General features: G+C 42.4%; 1 protein-coding gene across 3 annotated transcripts in view; it reads left to right on the top strand.

Annotated features, from left to right (window-relative positions):
- Positions 1 to 1,304: 1,304 nt before the first annotated feature.
- efr3a (EFR3 homolog A (S. cerevisiae)) overlaps positions 1,305 to 20,598 on the top strand; it is a 99,739-nt gene continuing 80,445 nt past the window's right edge. Inside the window, exons 1-2 of one of the 3 annotated variants that reach the window (XM_071492296.1) lie at positions 1,305 to 1,625; positions 1,888 to 2,014. In XM_071492296.1, coding sequence (XP_071348397.1) covers positions 2,005 to 2,014 — 10 coding nt within the window. In that variant the 5' untranslated portion in view covers positions 1,305 to 1,625; positions 1,888 to 2,004. Of the gene's footprint in view, positions 1,626 to 1,742; positions 2,015 to 12,597; positions 12,658 to 20,598 lie in introns of those variants that run through there. The other 2 variants (XM_071492298.1, XM_071492295.1) reach the window with 2 other exon arrangements.

The following is a 20,598-nucleotide window of genomic DNA, read 5'->3' as shown; positions in this document are numbered from 1 at the left end:
ACACATCAGCTCTGGGAGATATTTTTAGTCAAGTTCTGGATAATTACCATCTGTTGGACATTTTTGGTCTCAGTGGTGATCTTAATGACAAGATATTCTCCTGTGCCATCGTTAGTGAGGCTGCAGGCCCAGTTGTTTTCTTCATTAGAACGACTCCGTGCTACAGGTCCGTGATACAATCCAGCGGCCCTAACAAGATTACATACATCATGAGTGTGTGCTGATTTAGCATGAGTGGCCTAAACATGGCAGTCGTATTGGTTTGATCAACCGGCTGAGCTACAAGAGACGGCACAGACTGATCAGGGGTGAAAACACAGAACAAAACATAATGATGTTTAAAAAAAGGTTAAAGTTTGATGTCGTAAATTTCCTAACACCATCACCATCACATCACTAAAGTAATCAGTGCCATGAAGTCATAAAGTGGCAGCAAAAACTATATTAAATAGCCAAAAGTATGTGGACAGATCCTCAGCGTGCTTTTGGTATAATTGAGCTCTGTCTTTATTTTTTGTGATATTTGGTAGAAAAACATATTTAAAAATAACTGCAAAACAAGCAAAACAAAACACAATTTCTCACTTTAAGTATCTGTTGGTTTTATTGTCCGGGTTTTGAGATTCCTGCCTCCAGCTCAGTACAACTGGATTTTTATTTCTACTGCTTGAAACATGGAAAAATTACATTTATAAAATTCAGCACAACAGCTCTTTCCAGGAACAGTGTCCTTGTAACAGAGGATAATCCACCAAGCACAGCTTCTTCATGGGTCTTAAAGTTGCAGTCACACTTAGCTGTGGAACAGGATGTGATACAGTGGTAAACAGATACTGAAGGCAGAGAGCAGTCCTGCAGTTTGTAGTCTTGCAGAGCAATATTTTACACAACAAAGGTTGTGTAAAATGACACAATGCATCAAGTGTTTCTATTTGTTTCTACTGAATTCAAAGGTTGGGGTTGAGCCAAGGTGAAGTCGGACTTGCAGAGCAGGTCAAGGCTGGAGACATGGACCATAACATCCCCAGTTTGGGTCTGGCCTTGCACTTTAGCTGCACATCATTAAGCTGCCCTGCAAATGCATTTTAATTTATGTTTAATGTCTACTTGTTCATACATACAACTGTATATCCCACCTGTGTGTCCCCGCAGGTAGTCGAACACCTGTCCCTCCACCTGCCAGGGTCAGGACTGACTCCTCCCTCTCCTTGACCTTGGCACACACCTTTAATAACGCTCCCTCAGAGTTCACCGGCCACACGGACACGTTTGCAGTCCAGTTCAGCAGATGCGTAAATGATTAAATGTCAGTGTCGTGTTAAATCCTGTTGCACATGTGTCTACATCATGTGAGCTGAGAACTTTTCTGAAGAGAAAAAACTGTGATAAAACACGAATTGCTTCATGGTTCGTGGTTCCCGCTAAGCCTCACCGTCCCGCTGCAGGCTGCTATAATTAGCCGCCCCCCGGCCGCTGTGTGCGGCAGCATATGTTGAACCGGAGCGGGGGAGTTTCTGGAGCTGCTCCGCCGCAGCACACACTTCCGTGTTGTCTGTCACCGTAAAGCAGGAAGCACTGTAGTAATGTGTAGGAGTTAACCTGCCCCTGCCGCCGTTTACCTACAGGTATGTCCACCGCTTCCTCCCCGAAATGTCTCGCTAACGTGTCCGTGTGTGTCCGGTGAACCCGCCGGTGCGTCCGGACCTTCATGGCGACGTTAGCTCCCGCGGCTAACCCCGCAGACAGCCGGTGTTTTACGGGATTGTTCGGTAGTGTCACAGCGGGCAGCTGCAGCCCGTTAATGAGGGATAATATCTCCCTGCTCTGACTTAAACCTCCCGTTGAATGTGTGGTGTGGACCCATTAACAGGTGATTTGTTGTCACAGAGTCGTCGTCCCGGTGCCAGGTGAAGTGTAACGGCAGGAGAAGCTACATGGCGGCTAACTAACCCCGGACCAGTCGGTGCTGGGCGGACAGAGGAACTGCGGGACATTAGCACCAGAATGCCAGCCGGTGAGCCCAGTGTGTGTGTCCGTGTGTGTGTGAGACTGACTATGAGTTAACAGCATGTTGGAGAAATAAAAAAAACACCACATTTCGGTGTGTAAGTGTTGCGTTTACTGTCACAGTTTCGGGCTAATTATAGCAACGACATGAGGATTGAAGTTAAAAAAAAGTGCAGTGATGCGTTCACTGTCACTGTCTGTGTGTGGTATTTGGAGGCTTCTGCTGTGTCTCTGTGATGCCTCAACCTGTGGAGTCCTGTTTACTGCTCACGCTTTTCTCTGCAGGCCACAAATCGAAAGTATATGACATTAGTGATTAACTGACTAATCACTTGATCTATAAAATGATAGAAAATACCCAAAAATTCCATGAGAAGTTACCAGAGCCCATTGTAACCTAAAATGTCTTTTTCCGTCCAATTAGTCCAACCCCAAATATTTTTAATTTAGTATAATTTTAAACTAAAAAAAAAAAGGGGAAAATACTCAAAATTCAGAAGCTGGAACCAGAGAATTCATAACTCAAAATGATTAAAATTGATTATAAAAATTATAACTTGTGCTGAGACAATCAGTCTATCAATTAGTTGAACATGTAATATAATTATTTTTCAAGAATAGATACTGAATATTACGTGGTTCCATCCAGTAAGCTGTGAAGATGAGCTTATGTCCTCTGTTTAAATATCTCTAATTATAACTGCCTGACTGAAGAAAAACACTATCATAAAACAAAGGTTTTATGGTAGTTTTTGCACCCACAGTTTGTAAATGGCTGTTGCAAATAAAAAGGTGACAGATAAATTGGGGCAAACCTGTAAAAGCTGGCTGTTGCTATAAAAAGCTGGCTATAAAACACTACAGGAAACTCTGTGTTGTGTTCACTGTCACTGTAGCACAGCTTTTGTTCCACAAAAGTTCCCTTTTGTTCCCAACAACTGCTACTTTTATGGTGAATGAAACTACAAGGTCAGTGTTGCATTCACTGTCATTGTGCAGTCTGACTGGGATGAGCCTGGTGAAATTTACTCACATGCCAAGGTGAGAAGCTGGCACAGGAAATGATATGAGCAGGGTTGTAAACATAAACAGTGGGAGCTAGCAGGCTAACATCACCGAGCTGTAAACTGCACAGCTGCTTCTTATCAGAAACTATATTGTCGTCACCTTGTATCTTTGCCCTTCATGCAGTGCAGCCAAACAGCACCACTCCTCCTCCTCTGCTGTATTACTCCACTGTGCAGTTACATAAACAGCAGTTTATAAAAGTTACATGTATCTAGACCTTGAGCTCAGTCCTGTGGCTCTCTCTCAAACCGGCTGGAACCTGAAGACACTTTTGATTTCACAGGTCGACGTCACATTAAATATTAAATACAAACATCAGTTTCTGCAAATGAGGATGAGGAAAAGTATTTAGGAGCTGATTGCTGTGTTTATGGTCACCTGTTTGTGAATCATTAATTTACCTTTTGCCTTTAAATAATTTTCATTGCTTTGGAGCAACTGTTGACATTGTTTATGTGCTGCAGCTTGGCTGACCTTTATTTAATCCTGTGTGCACAGTGCAGTGTGTAAGGCTCAGACTATAACTGTGCTCAGGCTTCACTTTGAATACCACATGGTTCCCAGTGTATCCTGAATTTGGGGAGATGTGTTCCAGAGAGGGGACATCAGTGAACTGGATAAACTCTGCAGAGATGTCATGGAGCCTCTGAGGGATTTTGACAAATGGGTCATTTTACCAGAATACATCAGGTTGCTTTTTCAGGCCTGTGTTTTTTTCCACATTTGTTCACTGCATCAGATGATTTGAGCAGAGTTGATATCAGGATTTAAGGGGGGAGGAACAGGGAATGATGAGTCTTGTTTACTTATTATTGATCCAGTAGTTTCTAATGTAAATTACTGAATTCTAATTATTTTTTACATGGGTCTCGTTCTGATAATTGTGTCAGTGCTAACGTAGCACTTACTACCTCCTTTATAAAGAGTATATCAGGGAAAACAGTATGAGCCACATGTGACTTGTGTCTTGTGTCTGCCTGGAAGTAAACGCAGGAGTTAGCTCACTATCTTAGCTACTGTCTTTAACTGCAGAGGGATCCACACTTTACATTTAAATGTCTTCAGTTTGAGTGAAAAGCGACGCACAGAGGAGGTGAACGTGTTGAACTGGACATTATTTGTATTGGATCAGCTGCTGCATGTCCCGCGAGCATGACACTGTATCTAATGACCTATATTTAATCCTGAAGAAACACAACCGGTTAACCAACCTACCTGCCTCACCTGACTGCAGACGTTACCGTCTCTTCTTTAATAAAACTGTTCTTCGATTAGTTGACAAGTCAGTCAACAGCAGAGACAAAAAATACTTTCCAAAAAAATAATTGGAAAATGTTTTTGATAATAAATTAAATGTTGAGGTGGCAGTTCCTGTCATTTGACATTGGGTTGTGTGAGGTACTGATCTGTAGTCAGTGTGTTACCTGCAGCGTATTCAGATCAGCTCCCTGTTTAGAGAAGCAGCAGGAGTGGAGTGATGAGCTGCTGAGGACGGGGTCAGCAGAAAACAACGTGTTTTAGTCACTTTAAAAAATGCCAACAGAAAGAAGTTAAAATCAGATGAAGTGTGCGCTTTATTTTGAATATTTTCACTGCTGTATCTGCCGTCAAACAGCGCTTGAACTACTATATTACTACTAGATCAGCTGTTGGAGACAGAGCTATGCAAAGAGAAATTAGCCACAGAGTCCAAATCAGTTTTTTGTACCAGGCTGTAAACATGTTTATTTCTGCTGTTTTAACATGGGAGTCTATGGGGACTGACTCTGGTGGTCATTAGAGGAACTGCAGCTTCTCATCACTTCAGTGTTGGCTTCACGTTCTGCTCTGGAGGTTTCCAGTCGGTCAAATCCTCAATAATTTAGCTTTAAGTTTTCATCTATTTTGATTGCTAAACATTTTTCTTGTTGTCCTTCAGCCGCTGTAGATTAATACAGTGCAACATAAGAAGCCTTATGACGACCACATTTTATAAATCTGTCATTCCTCTGTCCTGACTTTAACCCTTTTAATCCTGACCACATGCTCAGTGTAGCATAGCATAAGCAAATGAGACATGAGCTTTCAAAAGGTGTGTGTGTGTGTGTGTGTGTGTGTGTGTGTGTGTGCGTGCGTGCGTGCGTGCGTGCGTGCGTGTGTGCGTTGTCATGTCTGACAGTGTTTCTATTTTGGGAAAGTTGGACTTGGGGTGCCCTCGCCTTTCTCCTCCAGCAGCTGCTCTGGCAGGTAACCAGCTGCTGTTTACTGCTGAACCATTGTCTCCCAGAAACCCAGTTGGCTGCTGAGACGAGTAGGATGAGACATCAGAACGTCCCTCTGCAGACGGACTGGTGGTGTCACTGGAGCGGTGGCTGGAGCAGGAGGTGGAGGTGGTATTTCAGGCTGCTGATGTGTCTGCATGTCGGTGCTTGGCTGCAGGCAGCGTCTGCAGCTTCAAGGACTCGGCCTCCCTGCAGGCCCATGTTTGCTCTGTAATTACTCCCAGTGGTAAACTGTTCATTACATTAGCAGTAATGTGACGCCTTCAACATCGATCCCTGATGGGCCTGTGTGTGTGTGTGTGTGTGTGTGTGTGTGTGTGTGTGTGTGTTGGTAGTGACGTGGACCAACGCTCTGATCAGGTTGGAAAAGTCTGGATTTGCTTTGGTTCTGTTTTTTCACTGTGTCTCGGTGCAGACTTTACCTTCTCCAGCCTGTTGCTGCCTGCAGGGCGGCTAAAGCTAACGAGAAGCTGTGTGCAGAGATCAGACTGAAGTCTTGGCAGGAAACAAAAAGTAGGAGGTGAATTAGTGTGCAGACTTCTCTGCTGATTAATCTCGCTGCCCTTTTTTAAATTGAGAATCAGCTCCAAGTTTGTATTTGTATTTTAAAATGTAAGATTCCTGTGATCAGGTTTAGAGCTCTGCATTGACCGACACCTGTCTGTATTACAGGTCCCATATTATAATAAAGGTAGATGTCACGGCCCTGAAACTGTCAACACTCTGTAAAACTACACTGAGATGGTTTTTGGCTTCTAAAACCACAAATATATCTTCCTATGGATATTAACACCTCAAATAAAACAAAGGAGAAGTGTGAAATGTGGGACCTTTAATTTCTGTATGGTATGAAAATAAATAAGGACACTCAATCACAGTAAATATCATCTAGTTTTATGGCTGTTGACTGCAACTTGTTATCAATTCATCTGGCAAAATCTTCCTTGATTAATTGTTTGGTGTTTACAACATTAGGAAACAGTGAAAATACCTGTTGCAGCTTCCTAAAGCTCAGGTAGATCAGGATCATCAGCTGTTATCACTTACAGGTTACTGCAGCTTTACACAGCTCCACATATACATCTGACCATCAGCCAGTTTAACATTAGTTCTGCTGGGCGCACACTGAGACTCCACTGGGACTGTTACTGACAGTGATCAATGCATCTCGCCTGTTTATCTCACATGTGACAAATACATGTACATGGGTCACATGACCAGTTATCATCGTCTTCACTTTGTCATTTTTCAAAAGATAAAAGTTTTTGAAAAAACATCACAATAATATTACAAATTATCAAAAGTCACAGCATTGTTAATATTACTAGTATTACTTACTAGAGTTACAAACTGTTTTACACAGTATTAACAAAAATAAGAGAACTACTATTTTCACAACTGAGCCCATGCAGTCATGTGACCCATGTGTCTTTATCACACCTGTGAAGTCAGTGAAGTCGTCTCAGTGGGCGGAGGGAAAGTCTGATTTTCACTTTAGTTGTTCCTGTGATCAACCAGCACCTCATCACTAACACTGGCTGTGCTAGAGTTTTATTCACCATGTAAATAAAGCAATTTTAAAGTTAGCAGGAGTCACATGCTGGTCTCCTCCCAGTATAACAGACAACACGCCAGTATAATCCCTTATACTGAAAGGCTGAAGACGAGCTGATTTAGTGTCGTTCATCTTCTTCATGCACTCTATTAAACAGTCGGCCATGATTCCTCTGTGCAGTAGAAACTGAATTTGAATGATTAAATTCAGTTCTACCAAAGTCCACCCAAAGTTTTAGGCCTTTTGGGCCAATGTTAGCTGAAGTGAGCTCTTTGTTGATGCTGAATACATTTCTCGCTTTGTCCTCAAAGGTGCAATTGTTTTCCTGCTGATTGCAGTTGTTTTAAAAAGGACTCGCTCCTTTGTTGTTACCACTTCACTGCCGCCTCCTTCCTCATTTCTTCTGGGGAGAACAAACACACTTTAGGTGGCTGGTTTGTCAGATTGCTTGTGATGAAAATGCTTGGTTAGCACAGCTTTTCTCGGGTGGTCTCAGTGAAACGCTGATCATACGGGGCATATGTTTTGTAGAAACTTGAACTGCAGACTACACAGTTCTGCAGACTCAGCGTCCCACAGGGACACAGCTTCAGGATGGTCCACCTTCAGTGTGAACAGATATCCTCTGCAAGCAGATTAAACTCTGCAAAGCACAATAATAGGGGAAGTAAAGACTTATTTCCCAGCAGGCCTCCTTCCATCCATCCATTTATCTCTGCACAGCTAACCATGAGCTGATCTGACTGTTCATCCAGTCTAAGAGCAGCAGCCGCAGAGTGTGAGTGACGGCAGCGACGGCGGGTTTGTCCTACATAATGACTTAATTGAGGTGGTTAACACTTTGAGGATAATGAGAGCCTCTAGACCACAACAGACCCAGGAGCGTGAGCTCTGAAATGGAGCAGCACACACACACACACACACACACACACACACACACACACACACACACACACACACACACACACACACACACACGAAATTGATTATCAATAGCAGTACTCAGTCAAAACAATGCAGGTCCGTCATACAATTACAATTAAATTGCTGCAAGTGGACGATATATGCTCATTTGATTTGACCAACACACACACACACACACACAGGACATTAGTCAGTGAACACAACACTGAGGATATTCATCATTGGCAGGTTAAAAACTTGGCTCTTCATGTTTCTGTGCTGCACTGTTTTTTTTTTGTTTCTGAAATCATGAAATGGAAATTTGATGCTTCCATGACAACCAGGCAAAATCCACCTGGTTAGGAAGACAGTGATTTATGATCAAAACCTCCAGTTTCTCAATGTTTTTTAAAGTGTAACAGAACTCCCTGTACTGAGGAGGAGGAGGGAGAACAGACGACAGCAATAAATGTAACAACAATTTTAATAAATTACTCACTGGCCATTAGGTGAATCTGGTTTTGTGTTATTTTGTGTTTATTTATAATGTATATTTGTCTACAGCTGCTCCCATCCTCTCTATTATGCTGACTATGAATGAAGCTGCCAGATTTCTTGCTCACATTCAGACACATTTCTTTAAGTTCTCAGGTCAATAAATCACGCCAGTCAGATCACTGGCGTGGCTGAGGGTGGAGACTGCTTTGTTGTGACATCACAAAGTTGCAGAAGTCCTGACGGCTGGTTTTAAGGCTCAGTTTCTGAATACAGGCTGTGTGCATTTCTCTGTGGACTGAGGCTTTGATACTTTCACAGTATTAATATAGAACCTAGACCTGCTTTATAATCACAAACACATGGACATCTACCTTTAGACTGGGTGGAGCTTTAAGGAAATGCCTTGAACTCAACGCAAAACCTTACAAAATACAAATGACATTTCGTCGAAGAGCAAAACACAGACATGATTCAGCCTCCAAGAACTGTTGTCATAAAGAATAAAGGTTAATTTGGTAGAGTGTGTGTGTGTGTGCAGAGTTACTGTGACGAACTGATCAGTCAAAGCTTTATCTCCATTTACGTCACACCTTCAGTAGCACTGGATGTGCTCTACATTTCCACTTTGTTGTAAATGTGTCTAAATGGATGTGCACCACCTGCAGTGGGTTCCTGTGAGTTCACATCTTCAAAGTCGGGTCCGACGAGAACCCAGTCACTCAGCATGCGTCTGTGGTCCCAGGTGGAACGGGGAGTGTATGGGATGCAGAAGGAATCAAAGTCGATCAAACCCAGCGGGCCCTGCCTTGTTTTGATGCTCCGCCAGCTAATTGTGTGTGTGTGTGCGGTCGGTTCCTGTGCTCTTAGGACGGTTCCTCCCTCAGTTGTTGGCTGTGATTTGTATGTGTTGTGGAAGACGGTTTGTTCTGCAAAGGAGGATTTGGCCTAAATATAACTTCAAAGGAGACGCGTCTCCCTGTGTCTCCTCCGCCGGGTTGCGTCTCTGCAGAGGGGGGAGCTTTTATCTTTGTCTGCTTGTTGTGCGACGCTCGGCTCGCTGCCTCTCTGCACTTTCTGAAGGATTTTTGCAGCTTTTTTTCCTTTGGCCTGTTCTATACTCTGATGTTTGTGTGCGTCTCTATCAACAGCAGACAGGTGTAGGTACAGAGATGTGAAACGGCCGAGCAAGAAATAACTCAACACTTCCAAATTGAAATGACTGTGTCAGAGTAGAGAACACACCTTCCTGTGCTGATTTAACACGAAGTATATGTATGTAAATGATTTTGTCTTGAATCAGACGAAGTGAATATAAATGGAAGATTAATGTTTTGCTTTGTGGTTTTTAGGAACATGCATCTGTCAATCATGGTTACAGAGGTTTTTGTAATTCAAACAGCATTTGTTGATGTAAATAATCAGTGTTTTAAAGTGCCGTGAAGTACCATGGCCAAAAGTATGAGGACACCCAAACATTACCTCTCCTGAACATCGTCGTTTCAGAACAATAGACTGTAAATAAAGAAAGTAGCCTCCATGACGTCACCCACAGGTTTCTGAAGAGCGGTTTTAAAGCTCCACTGACACCTTGGCAGTGTCTGACTCCGCCCCCAACTCCCCGCTAATCCAAAAATGGTCAAAGAGGTGGGGCGTGTGTGGAGCTGAGACTTTGTGCATGTCGGTTTGTGACAAGCATACACTCACCTGCCTGTCACTCAAAGAGGCCACGCCCTCAATTATGCATAATTTTAAGTCTTGATAAAATGTAAACAGGTGAGTTTTATAAAATTCAGCCAAAATTCAGATGATGTTTGTTATGTTGAACATCCATAGTCAGCCAGTTAATACTAAAACTAATCCCTCTAGATGAGACTCACAAGAATAATGTCACATCTGACGGTGTCAACACAAACATGAGACATAAAATCATCGTCCTCTCCGCAGCTGAATTTGTCTCATTTGAGATTAAAAGTTCAGTCTTGACTTTGACGAACGGTCTCAGCACAAAGTCTGCTGGAGCCTTTGATCTCATCCCACAGTCTTCATTAGCAGATAAGAGTATGGCCTGTTGCCATGGAGCTGAAGATGTTCTCATTTTCATTTTGAGCACTTTAAGGACTTTCTGTTCATGTTGAGATTTAAAGTTGCCTGTGCTTCAGCAGGTGGATGACGTGGATTTGCTGATATTCAGTATTTATTTAATTGCCAATTTCAGCCTGACACATTGGTCCAAGCTGTTGAGTGTTACTTGAGCACACAGCAGGAACAGAACCACATTTACTGTAGTTCACATGTCTGCAGCTGTCACTACACAGCCTCATACTGTCTCTACTGCCCCACTCTCCCCTGTTCTTATACCTGCAGCTCCCACAGTGCCTCCGACGTCAGCACCATGTTCATATTTTCTGACGCTCTGAGACTCAGGTAGTCCTTGTTTCTCATGTTGAGCTCTCAGTGTATCATGTATTTTGTTTTCAGAGCACATGCGACAAACACAGCAGCAGTCCAGACTCTTGCTGTGAGATCCCTCCGGCTCTGCAGTCTGTCCTTTTTTGCATGTGATATTCAGTTTGTTAAGTCTGCGAACACACAGACCCGAGGTCAGGACTCAAAACCACAGTCTGAGTTTTTATAACAAAGACTTTCCTCAGGCGAAAAGTAAAAAGACGCTCCTTATGTCTGAACCTGCCTTAGAAAAATCATATTTTTAAGTTTTCCTCAGTGTCACAGTAATCTGGTGATCGCTGTCTGTATGTCCACAGCTACACTGCAAACAGGAACTGCTCATAGCTAATTCGGCTGCTTTTACTACTGCCAGTTTGCTAAAGTGTAAACAAATATAGGCTAAAGAAAGTGTCAGACTTTGAGAAGCCCTGATCTGTTTGATGAAAGGTGCTGCAGGTCAAACAAATCCAAATCTTTATATAGATTTTTAATTTAATGAAACATTTTCAATAACAAAAGCACAAGTAAGTGAAGCAAAAAACACTGTGTATATTTTTGGAGGGAGGAAAATTTTATTCATCAGTTTCCAACAGATTCAGTTTAGTAGTAGTTGCATCTTCAGTAACTGATTTGATTTAAATTTAATTTCTGTTTTGACTGGTTGTCTTTAGCTGCTCTTACAGAATGGATGGTGTTGATCTCGCTTTTAAATCCTTGCTCTCCAACCGTCTTTAGTCGTGATTTACAATAAAGTGTGCAGCTCTTGGCTTTAGTGTGGTCCTGAGTGTTGAGCCGTGGTCTGTCCTCCTCAGATTTTTTCATTTTTGATGAGGACATTTTTATTTCAGAAATGTTGGTGAACAACCCTGAAATCGGAGGCATTTTTGTGCTTGTCTGGTGAGTTTTCAGCTCAGACTGACTCTAAAATTAGTGACTCAGCTGTCTGACTAGTGTGTGGTATGTTGGTATCTGCTGCAGCCATCTGTTACACACACACACACACACACACACACACACTTGTACCTCCATACTTGTGTGGACCCTCATTGACATAAAGTATTCCCTAGCCCTGAACCCTAAAACTAAACCTGACCTTCACCCTAAGACTAAGTGTTGACCTACAGATGGCTCTGACAGGAAGCGGGGACAGGACAAAATGTCCTCGGTTTCCAAAATAAATGGACACAATTTCTAACATGTGCTCAGGTTTACACAATTTTTAAACCCCCTCACTTTCCACAAATATCTACTTTCCCTAAAATGATCCAGATATATTTTAAACTTTAGAAAAATTTCCTTGTGTCTGAGTTTAGTCTAAAACTAAAACCGGTCCCCACATGGATAGACGAACAAGCGCACACACACACTGAAAAAACACACGTCCTTGCTCAGTTACACAATCCCAGAGGCCCACACACACACACATATGCTCATTTGTAAATGCTAAATTCCTTCAATAGCAGTGAGTAAATCTGCATAATTACACTCCAATCAGGACGATTAAAACACCTTCAATCCAACACACACACACACACACACACATACACACACACACACACACACACACACACTCATGTCATCTCTCCAGTGTGCATGTGTCTTTATTTGTGTGTGTGCAGGGTTGGGGGGGGGGGGGGGTCGGTACCGAGGTGGTCTGGAGCGATGTAGCCGCTTGGACTCGACTCTGCAGTTTCACCTGCAGCCTTCAGCAGATCTGCTGCTGCTGCTGCCGGCGGCGAGGGGAAACACAAACACTGCAAGGTCAGAGATGAGAGTCAGTTAGTGAGGGAGAGAGAGGGAGAGGGAGAGCGAGGGTGAGAAACAGAGAGAGACAGAGAGAGAGAGAGAGACTGAGGTCCACCTGGCAGGCCGTCCTCCGCTTCGCCTCCAACAAGATGGATTCAGAGAACAACGAGTCGGGTAGGGGGCTGTTTTTTAATTTGTGATTCTCTGGTGTGTGTGTGTGTGTGTGTGTGTGTGAGAGACAGTGACAGAGTAAGGGAGGCTAACAGAGTCCAGGTCTGTGTCTCTGTGAGCGAGCCTGCACGGCGGCGGCGGCCATTGATCTGCTCTCTGTCTGTATTATCGAGCACACTCATCCCAGCCGTCCAATCAGCTGCCTGGTTCCGCTTGACTGACACAACTCGAGACCAATCGGTGTGAGGGCACAGATTTCATGTTGTCATGACGAGTGAGGGATGGGCTACAGTGTGTTACTGATGAATTGTGGCCCTTGTGATTTTTCTGAATTGAGGCTGATTCTGTTTGATTCAGCTGTGTCAGTGTGGGACTGATCTCACGTTTACTCGACTTCTGAAAGTTTAAACTGCTTAAAATGTCTCAATCTTCTTAACATGAGGAAATACATTTGTAAAAATCTATTTTTGGACACTGCTGTGTATTTCATTAGACAGATGATAGAGCAGAGAGGAGATGAAGAGAAGTGGTTGTGTATACATGGTCAACATTGTGTTGGTCTGTCAGCAGGTTACTATGACCCATAGTTAGGTTTTGTTGCTAGGCGACATCTAGTGGTGGTGGTAACGGTGACAGGAGCAAAGGGAAAAGTGCGGTGACGTAGTTTATAGAGCGACAAAGTCCACGTCAGGAGGAGGTTGGGGTGGATGGATGAATATGACCCAGGAGAGCGGTGTTCGATTCCCATGTGACAGGAGCAGTTTATGTTGTTTCTATTATCCATGACTGTTCACTGTTATTATTGTAACCATGACAACAAAGATTGTCTAATGTTGAGGAAGTACTTATTTTAACCCAGATCACCATCTTTTCCTAAACCTCACAAAGCCATGACTGTTACTATAGTAACCGAAGGTAGGTACTTAGCTCTCAGTACAGTCCACATTTATTATTGTAACCATGACAACCAAGGTACGGTAGCTATGGGTTGTAACAGGGGGTTGAAAAAAATGACCTTTATGGTTGTTCAGGTTGGAGAACTGGATGTGGCTATGATAACAGGATATTTTGCTTGTCAAGTAATAATTGCTAATTAATAATATTTTTTAGATAACTTTTGAATTTTAAGAAATATGTTTACATAACTAGCATAGCAACCATTTTTTTTAAAGCAAAACAATGAGTTGAAAAGTCACAGGAACACTGTGAGTACTAGTTGAGTAAAATGTCTTCATTGAGAAAAACAGAATCCACCTCACACTGTTCACTGTGACTGAAAACATTACAGATCTGCTGTTTCAGGTCTCTGTGATGCTCTACCGTTCCTCTGCAGGTGAACTGTCGGTGTCCAGACCGTGTCCCCAGGTGAATCTGAGCATGAAGTACTGTGTGTGGTTGTTTGGGTGGTTCACGGCCGTCCTTGAGCCTCAGGCTGGCAGATGTTTGATTGGCAGCGGAGCTTAAGCACCAGAGGTCATCTGCTGTCTTTCATGCTCAATTAAGTCCCTCCTACCCACCGCACTACCTCACTGTGGCACACACACACACACTTCTATGCTTGTGAGGACCTTCGATAACATGCATTTCTAGCATCTACACGTCTTACCTTGGTTCATAAAGGAGCTCTAACCTTCCTTAAGACGTGAGGACTGATCACGATGTCCAACATGTCCTCACTCTTTCTACAATTTAAAATGGTCTCCACAAAGGTGGAAGCACAAGAATGAACACACACACATCCTACTGTCATAATAGCTGACTGTAACATACACAGTACTGTACCCACCCATAGTTACAACACACACACACAGAATATGACACAATAGCTGACTGCAACAATCAGCTGACTCGGCAGGAGGACAACACACACACACACACACACACACACACACACACACACACACACACACACACACACTCTGCTCACAGCACTAAAGAATGCATTCATTATTCCCTGTGAACACACACTCTGCAGGTGGAAATAACCACATACAAAACTCTGAGCTTAGAACATCAGCAAAGATCATAACAGTGAAGCTTTAGATGGACATTTTGAACCAACCCGTGACACAGTGTCTGTGTTTAAAGGGTCAATTCATCTGTTAGATTTTTGCCTCCACCTCAGTACTGTGGGCTGTGGCCTTCACTCCCTCAGTAAAATGAAGAAATGTCATCAGCTGCTGAAATTAAGGTTCAAGCTCCAGGAGGAAAATCAGCAGTTGAGTCAGCGCAGACGTGATCTGGATTAATAAATAGCTGATGTTTTAATTACAATTTACCTGCTTTCCACTGATAAACTGTCCAAACCTTGACCCAAACAGTGTAAATGATCACACACACACACAGTAGGTGGAACAGGTATGAGGAACCAACAACATCATGTAAGCAGGGTTTAATTCAGTCCTGCTTCCATTAAAGTCTGACGTGGCAGCTGAGATATTGTGCCACACAGCAAGCGGCAGACACTGGTGGTGAAGTTACATCATTTCAGTAAAGACTGGAGAGATCCTGAGTGACGGATGCACGTATTTTTGTGATTCAGGAGAGTCTCTGCAGACACAGGAAGTCAAACATGAGCAGACATCTGCATCAGATCAGCTCTTCTCTCTCTTGTGCTGCGACTCGTGACCTGCTGAAGTCAGACCGGTCAGAAACCTCTCAGCCAGAAAATGAAATCAGATGTTTTTACTCTGAGTGTGCAGAACTTCCCTCCGTCTCCACCTTCCTCTTCTTCTTTTTCCTGACCTGTATTGTGTATTAACATTTTCAGACATTTTGCTGACATTTACGTTACAATCTCCAGACATTTAGCTGACAATGGGATTTGATTTGTAGGTTTTATCACAGGTGACACGGAGGTAGGTCACAGGCACAGTGGGTAGTAACCAGTGGTTGGTTTTCATGCCGGCGTTCAGGGCCACAAGCATCATGTCCTCGGGTCGTGACCACGATATTTCAGTGACACCTTAGGGGAATTTATGCAAATTTGGTGCAAACATTCACTTGGACTCAATGATGAACTGAAGGTCAAAGGTCAGTGTTACCACACAAAACACTTTTTAGGAAACAAAACACCAACATGGCCTACCCAAATATAACAAAACCAAATTACAACAACTCACCTCCCTAACTAACAGGAGAGGAGGTGGCCGCTCACTCTGAAACACCACAAAGCTCTAAACATGGCAGGAGTGGCTCAGATGTGACGAGGTGGAGGAGATGTCTCTCCTTGCAGCTCAGCCGTACCATCTTTTGTTCCTCATATTCTGACATCTGACAGGAGCCAATCAGCTGCAAGACTCAAACCAGTCCACCAATCACCACCTTGTCCTAGCACACCTGTTTTGCTGACATGCACTCATTCACACGCCACGGCAACAAAAAAAAGAAGACTGCAGTCATAACTGGACTTCCGCTGTAAAATGATTCATCTAATAATCAAAAGCTGATCTGCAGATTGATCAGAATAATAAAACGTGTTGTTGGATGCAGCCAGAGTGTGTGGTGGTGATAAGCAGTGAATCAGGCAGGTAGGGGTCGGTTGTGGAGCATACAGATGCCAGAAATAACTGAGTCTTATTGATGAATTATGGATTATAGGTTATATCTCCATCCTCTCCTGTCAGCGTGATTTCTTTATTGCCTAAAGAAATGTAGTAAATGAAGAATAAGAACATTTATTAGATTTTAATGACTAGATGTATTTTCCTTGAGCTCTAGTGTCTGTAAAGTAAGAATACTGGTTTGGTTTTTCACTGCTGTGACGTTAAACTCCCTCTGACGCTGGGCTCCAGAGCTCGCTGCCGACAGCCAGAGCCTCAAATGACTTTAACGAAATGAGAGGCAGGTGTTTTAATCTGGGCTTTTTAATTATGAATATTTAAAATTACAGACTTACAGGAGAAAATGACTTTGGGTTGAATCAATAATGGCCGACTGCTGCACACACAGCTGCTGCACACAACATCACGCAGTTATGAGACTGCGAGTCTGCGAACAAACTAATTGGTTTGCAGAATTCTGTGTGTGTGTGTGTGTGTGTACCCTTGCTTTAATTACCAGGTGATGATGGCGATGATGATGATGAGGGCATTTGAGTAGTGATCCAGTCTGCTGTTTGGCTCCACCTCCAACTCTGCCTCGTGATTAAGTGATTAAAACACTGAACAAAAACAGAAACGCAACCATGAGACTGGTATCGATTTCACTCAAAACGACAAACTGTGACTAGATTATTTCTCAAACTCTTGAATTCTTTCTCTAACAGTCCACTGTTACCTGCTCAGTTTCACTGAGGGGGAGGAGTATTTAGAGCCAGAGGTCTGACGTTCTCAGATTTCCGAATGAAATCGTTGTAAACTGAGCACCCTACCAGAATACTGAGTTCCTGGAATCTCTGCCTTGGCTGCAGGATTAATTGATATGCCACTGGCTGAACGTGATCAGTTTAATTCAGTCTCTGGCAGGTCGAGGAGATCTGATTGCTGATAGAGATTCATTGAGAGGCAGTCCTGCTTAATTGGATTTGCCCCAGCTTTAAAGATGCAAGACTCTCTTTTAAAAGGCTGTTTCTGACTCTAAAACCTTGCTGCTCACAAACCACCTTCTGTTGCATAATTATTGAATCTTGTGTTGGATCTGAAACCTCTTCAGTGCCTCACAGCTGCTTGATGGACCTGTTAAATCCCACACAAACACACCTGATTAACCTTAATAAGATATTGATCACATATTGATTGAACATGCCAAGATCCAGCAAAGCCATGATAAACAGTTGGAGTTATCCCACTAAATATTGATTGCTGGACCCTTTTGGACCGAAGATGCTGTTATTTTTATGATTTATGACACTTGTTTAGTTTGCATTATTTAATGAGAATGTGTGTTTTTACGTACTTGAAAGATGGCAGCTGCTTTTGCAATTTGTAAATCAATTTAAGCCTGGTTAGTTGTTTCTAAAAAAGCTAGATCAGTCACATACTATGAAAGAGGTTTTTGTTGGTGTTGGTTCTTTTTGTATCAGATATATTTTTGGTGATAAACGTTCTCTGGGTACAGATGTTCAGAGGAGAGAATTAAGTGCTTTTCAAGTCAAGTGAACCAAAGTTTTATTAAAATGGCACCGAATCACAACAGGAGGTATCTCAAAACACTTTTCAGATGGAGCAGGTCTGGACCGTATATAACACTCAGTATCTGACAGAACACAGTGTGTCTCCTATATGACATGGTCTGATGTGAACTATGGAGTACCCCAGGGCTCTGTTCTCGGCCCTCTGCTTCTCTCTCTTTATATGTCACCTCTTGGCCAAATGATTTGCAGTCATGGAATTAATTTCCACTGTTACGCTGATGATACTCAGCTGTATGTGTCTATAGAGGCTGATGATTCCTCTCAAATTACAAAGTCAAACGTCTCTTTGTCAAAGTTTTCTGCTCCTAAACTCAGATAAAACTCAGGTGATGGTCAGTGGTCCGACCTGACATAGACACCAAGTTACAGCAACTCTGTAACTGTATGATTTCTCATGGTCTGACAGCCAAGAATCTGGGTGTCACATTTGATCCTACCCACATTAAGGTGCTTTTTTTTTTTTTGTGCTTTGGTCTGTTTTTGAAATCATAGTAAACTCAATGACTTTAGGTTTTGGACTGTTGGTCACATTAAACAAGCAATTCAAGAGACACCAATTTGGGCTTTTGCTTTCTTATTTCCCTGACATTTTAAAAACTGAACACTCAATTGATTTATTGAGAAAAAACTCAAGTGTAGTTAAAGAACCATCACAGGGATATAGCTCCATCCATCCATCCATCCATCCATCCATCCATTCATTCATCCATGTTCTTCCACTCATCCAGTGTCGGGTCGGTGGCAGCAGGCTAATCAGCCTATTCCAGATTCCAGGGTATTCCTAGTAGATCCCAGGGCATTCCAAAGCCAGATGGGATAGGTGGTCCCACCAGCAAGTTCTGTCTGGATGTGCCTGGAAAACCTCTAAAGAGGCACCCAGGAGGTATCCTAATCAGATTCCTGAACCAGCTGAACTGGCTTCTCGTGATGTGAAGGAGCAGCGGCTCTGCTCTGAGCTCCTCACTGCCTCTCTGAGACTGAGCCCAGACATCCTGCAGAGGAAACCCATGTCGGCTGCTTGTATCCACTTTCATAAGAGAAAAAAAATGATACATCTTCAGCTAAAACATTACTATAAACTGGTTTTAAAATGACCACAATGTGCACTGTAATCAGATTTTCTGCCTTTGACAAATGACCTGTAAAGTATATTCCTCCCCATCACTGCATTTAATCAAATTTTTCACATTTAATCTCATTCTGCTTTTTTGAATCATATTTTTGCCACTAAACAATATGGTAAATAGTTTCTGGCTAGATGTGATGGTGTGTTAATGTGCTACATGTTAGTAAAATTGCAGCTGTTGGTGCTTTTGTTCTGAAAATCAGGTCAGATAGTTTAAATGAAGGCGATGGTCCTGCTGAACAGTTTGGAGACAGAAAATGAGGATCTGTTCCTGGTCAGTCGTCCAGAGCAGGGACACAGTTTCCACTAAATCTTGTTTCCTTACATGGTCAGAAGGAGCAGCCCCGGAGCTTCTGTCTGCTCAACATCACATGTTGGAGACTTGGAGAACTTTTTTTTAGCTCTGTGAGAGACTGATGTTTGCAAATCCCAACTGAGATTGACCTGAGCCCTGTTTCAGTGTTAACACTGTAAATGTACAGTAAATCCATGGTGCTTCTGTGGTACATGGTTCAAATCTCCCTGTTCCAAGTTTAAAATACAGATTGATACACAGATATATGATTTCCATTTTAAGAATGATATAAAAGATATTTGACAGCCAGAAAATTGCTCTACAGTGGAGAAGTTAATTTTAAGGTAATCAATACTTTATCCTTAATTTTATCATTAATAATTTGTAGGAATATGTGTTTTGTAAACTTTTTCATGTTTTGATTGATGCTGCTTGTTTTAATCAACTACAAACACAGAGATTACTTTTGTTTCAAGGTGCTGTGGGTAAATCTCTTTTAGATTTTGTTATAAATTTAAGAAGCACCAAGTAAACAAAAGTGAAATGATAGGAAAGTAAAAGAAGATTAAAATGACAGAAGTCTGAGCTTCAGGCCAAACTGTGACTGAAGACACTTCACTGTGCTTAGTATAGCTGCATGACGAGCTCCAGAAATTGTATGGTCTATGGTAATTACACAGTCCACTGCTCCAGTCTCCTGCTGGACACTCGCCATCGCTCCTGTGCAGCTGCAGTCACGTGATGTGTTCATGGTCTGCTGTCTTCTTATGTCCTCCTCTTGTCTGGATGTTTGTCTCGTGACATTAGCTGCTCCTGTGTCTCCACTGATAATGACATTTACATCAGATTGTGTTTTTAATTTTGATCCTCAGCTGAATTGATGTGGGGTTCCAGTCTGACACTAATATCCTACATAACGAGGCTGCACTGCATGAATAATGAAGCAATTAGAGCTGCAGCAAGAAAATAAATAAATAACCTACTCACATCCTTCTAAATAGCTTTATTTGGCTTTTGACAAGAGCTGCTTATAAAAAAAAAAAAAAAAAAAAAAAAAAAAAACCAGTGACACGTATATCAATCCAAAGAATATCTACTTAATCACCAACTACATGTGGTGCTTTTTCAAATTGGTCATATTGAAAGTAGCTGTGACTGTGACTAGTACCACCATGAGGTTAGACTCTTTAATGTGTGCAGTCACATGATCTCTTAGTGTTGGAGATCACAGCTTTTTTTTTACATTCTGGCTGCTATTCTCTGAAACATTTCCTACTGCTCTGCTTATAAAGACCCTTCAATGAAAATCAAGTCTTTTCCACCTACTGCCAGTGTTTCCCCCTTGAACCAATGACAGTCTCATAAAAACAGATTCAGGCAGTCAGGAAT

The sequence above is a fragment of the Trachinotus anak genome, unplaced genomic scaffold (genome assembly GCF_046630095.1).
Source record: "Trachinotus anak isolate AG129_WGS33_773 ecotype Australia unplaced genomic scaffold, CSIRO_AGI_Tana_v1 ptg000012l, whole genome shotgun sequence".
Taxonomy (NCBI): Eukaryota; Metazoa; Chordata; class Actinopteri; order Carangiformes; family Carangidae; genus Trachinotus; species Trachinotus anak.
This window is presented reverse-complemented; position numbering and strand designations above follow the sequence as displayed.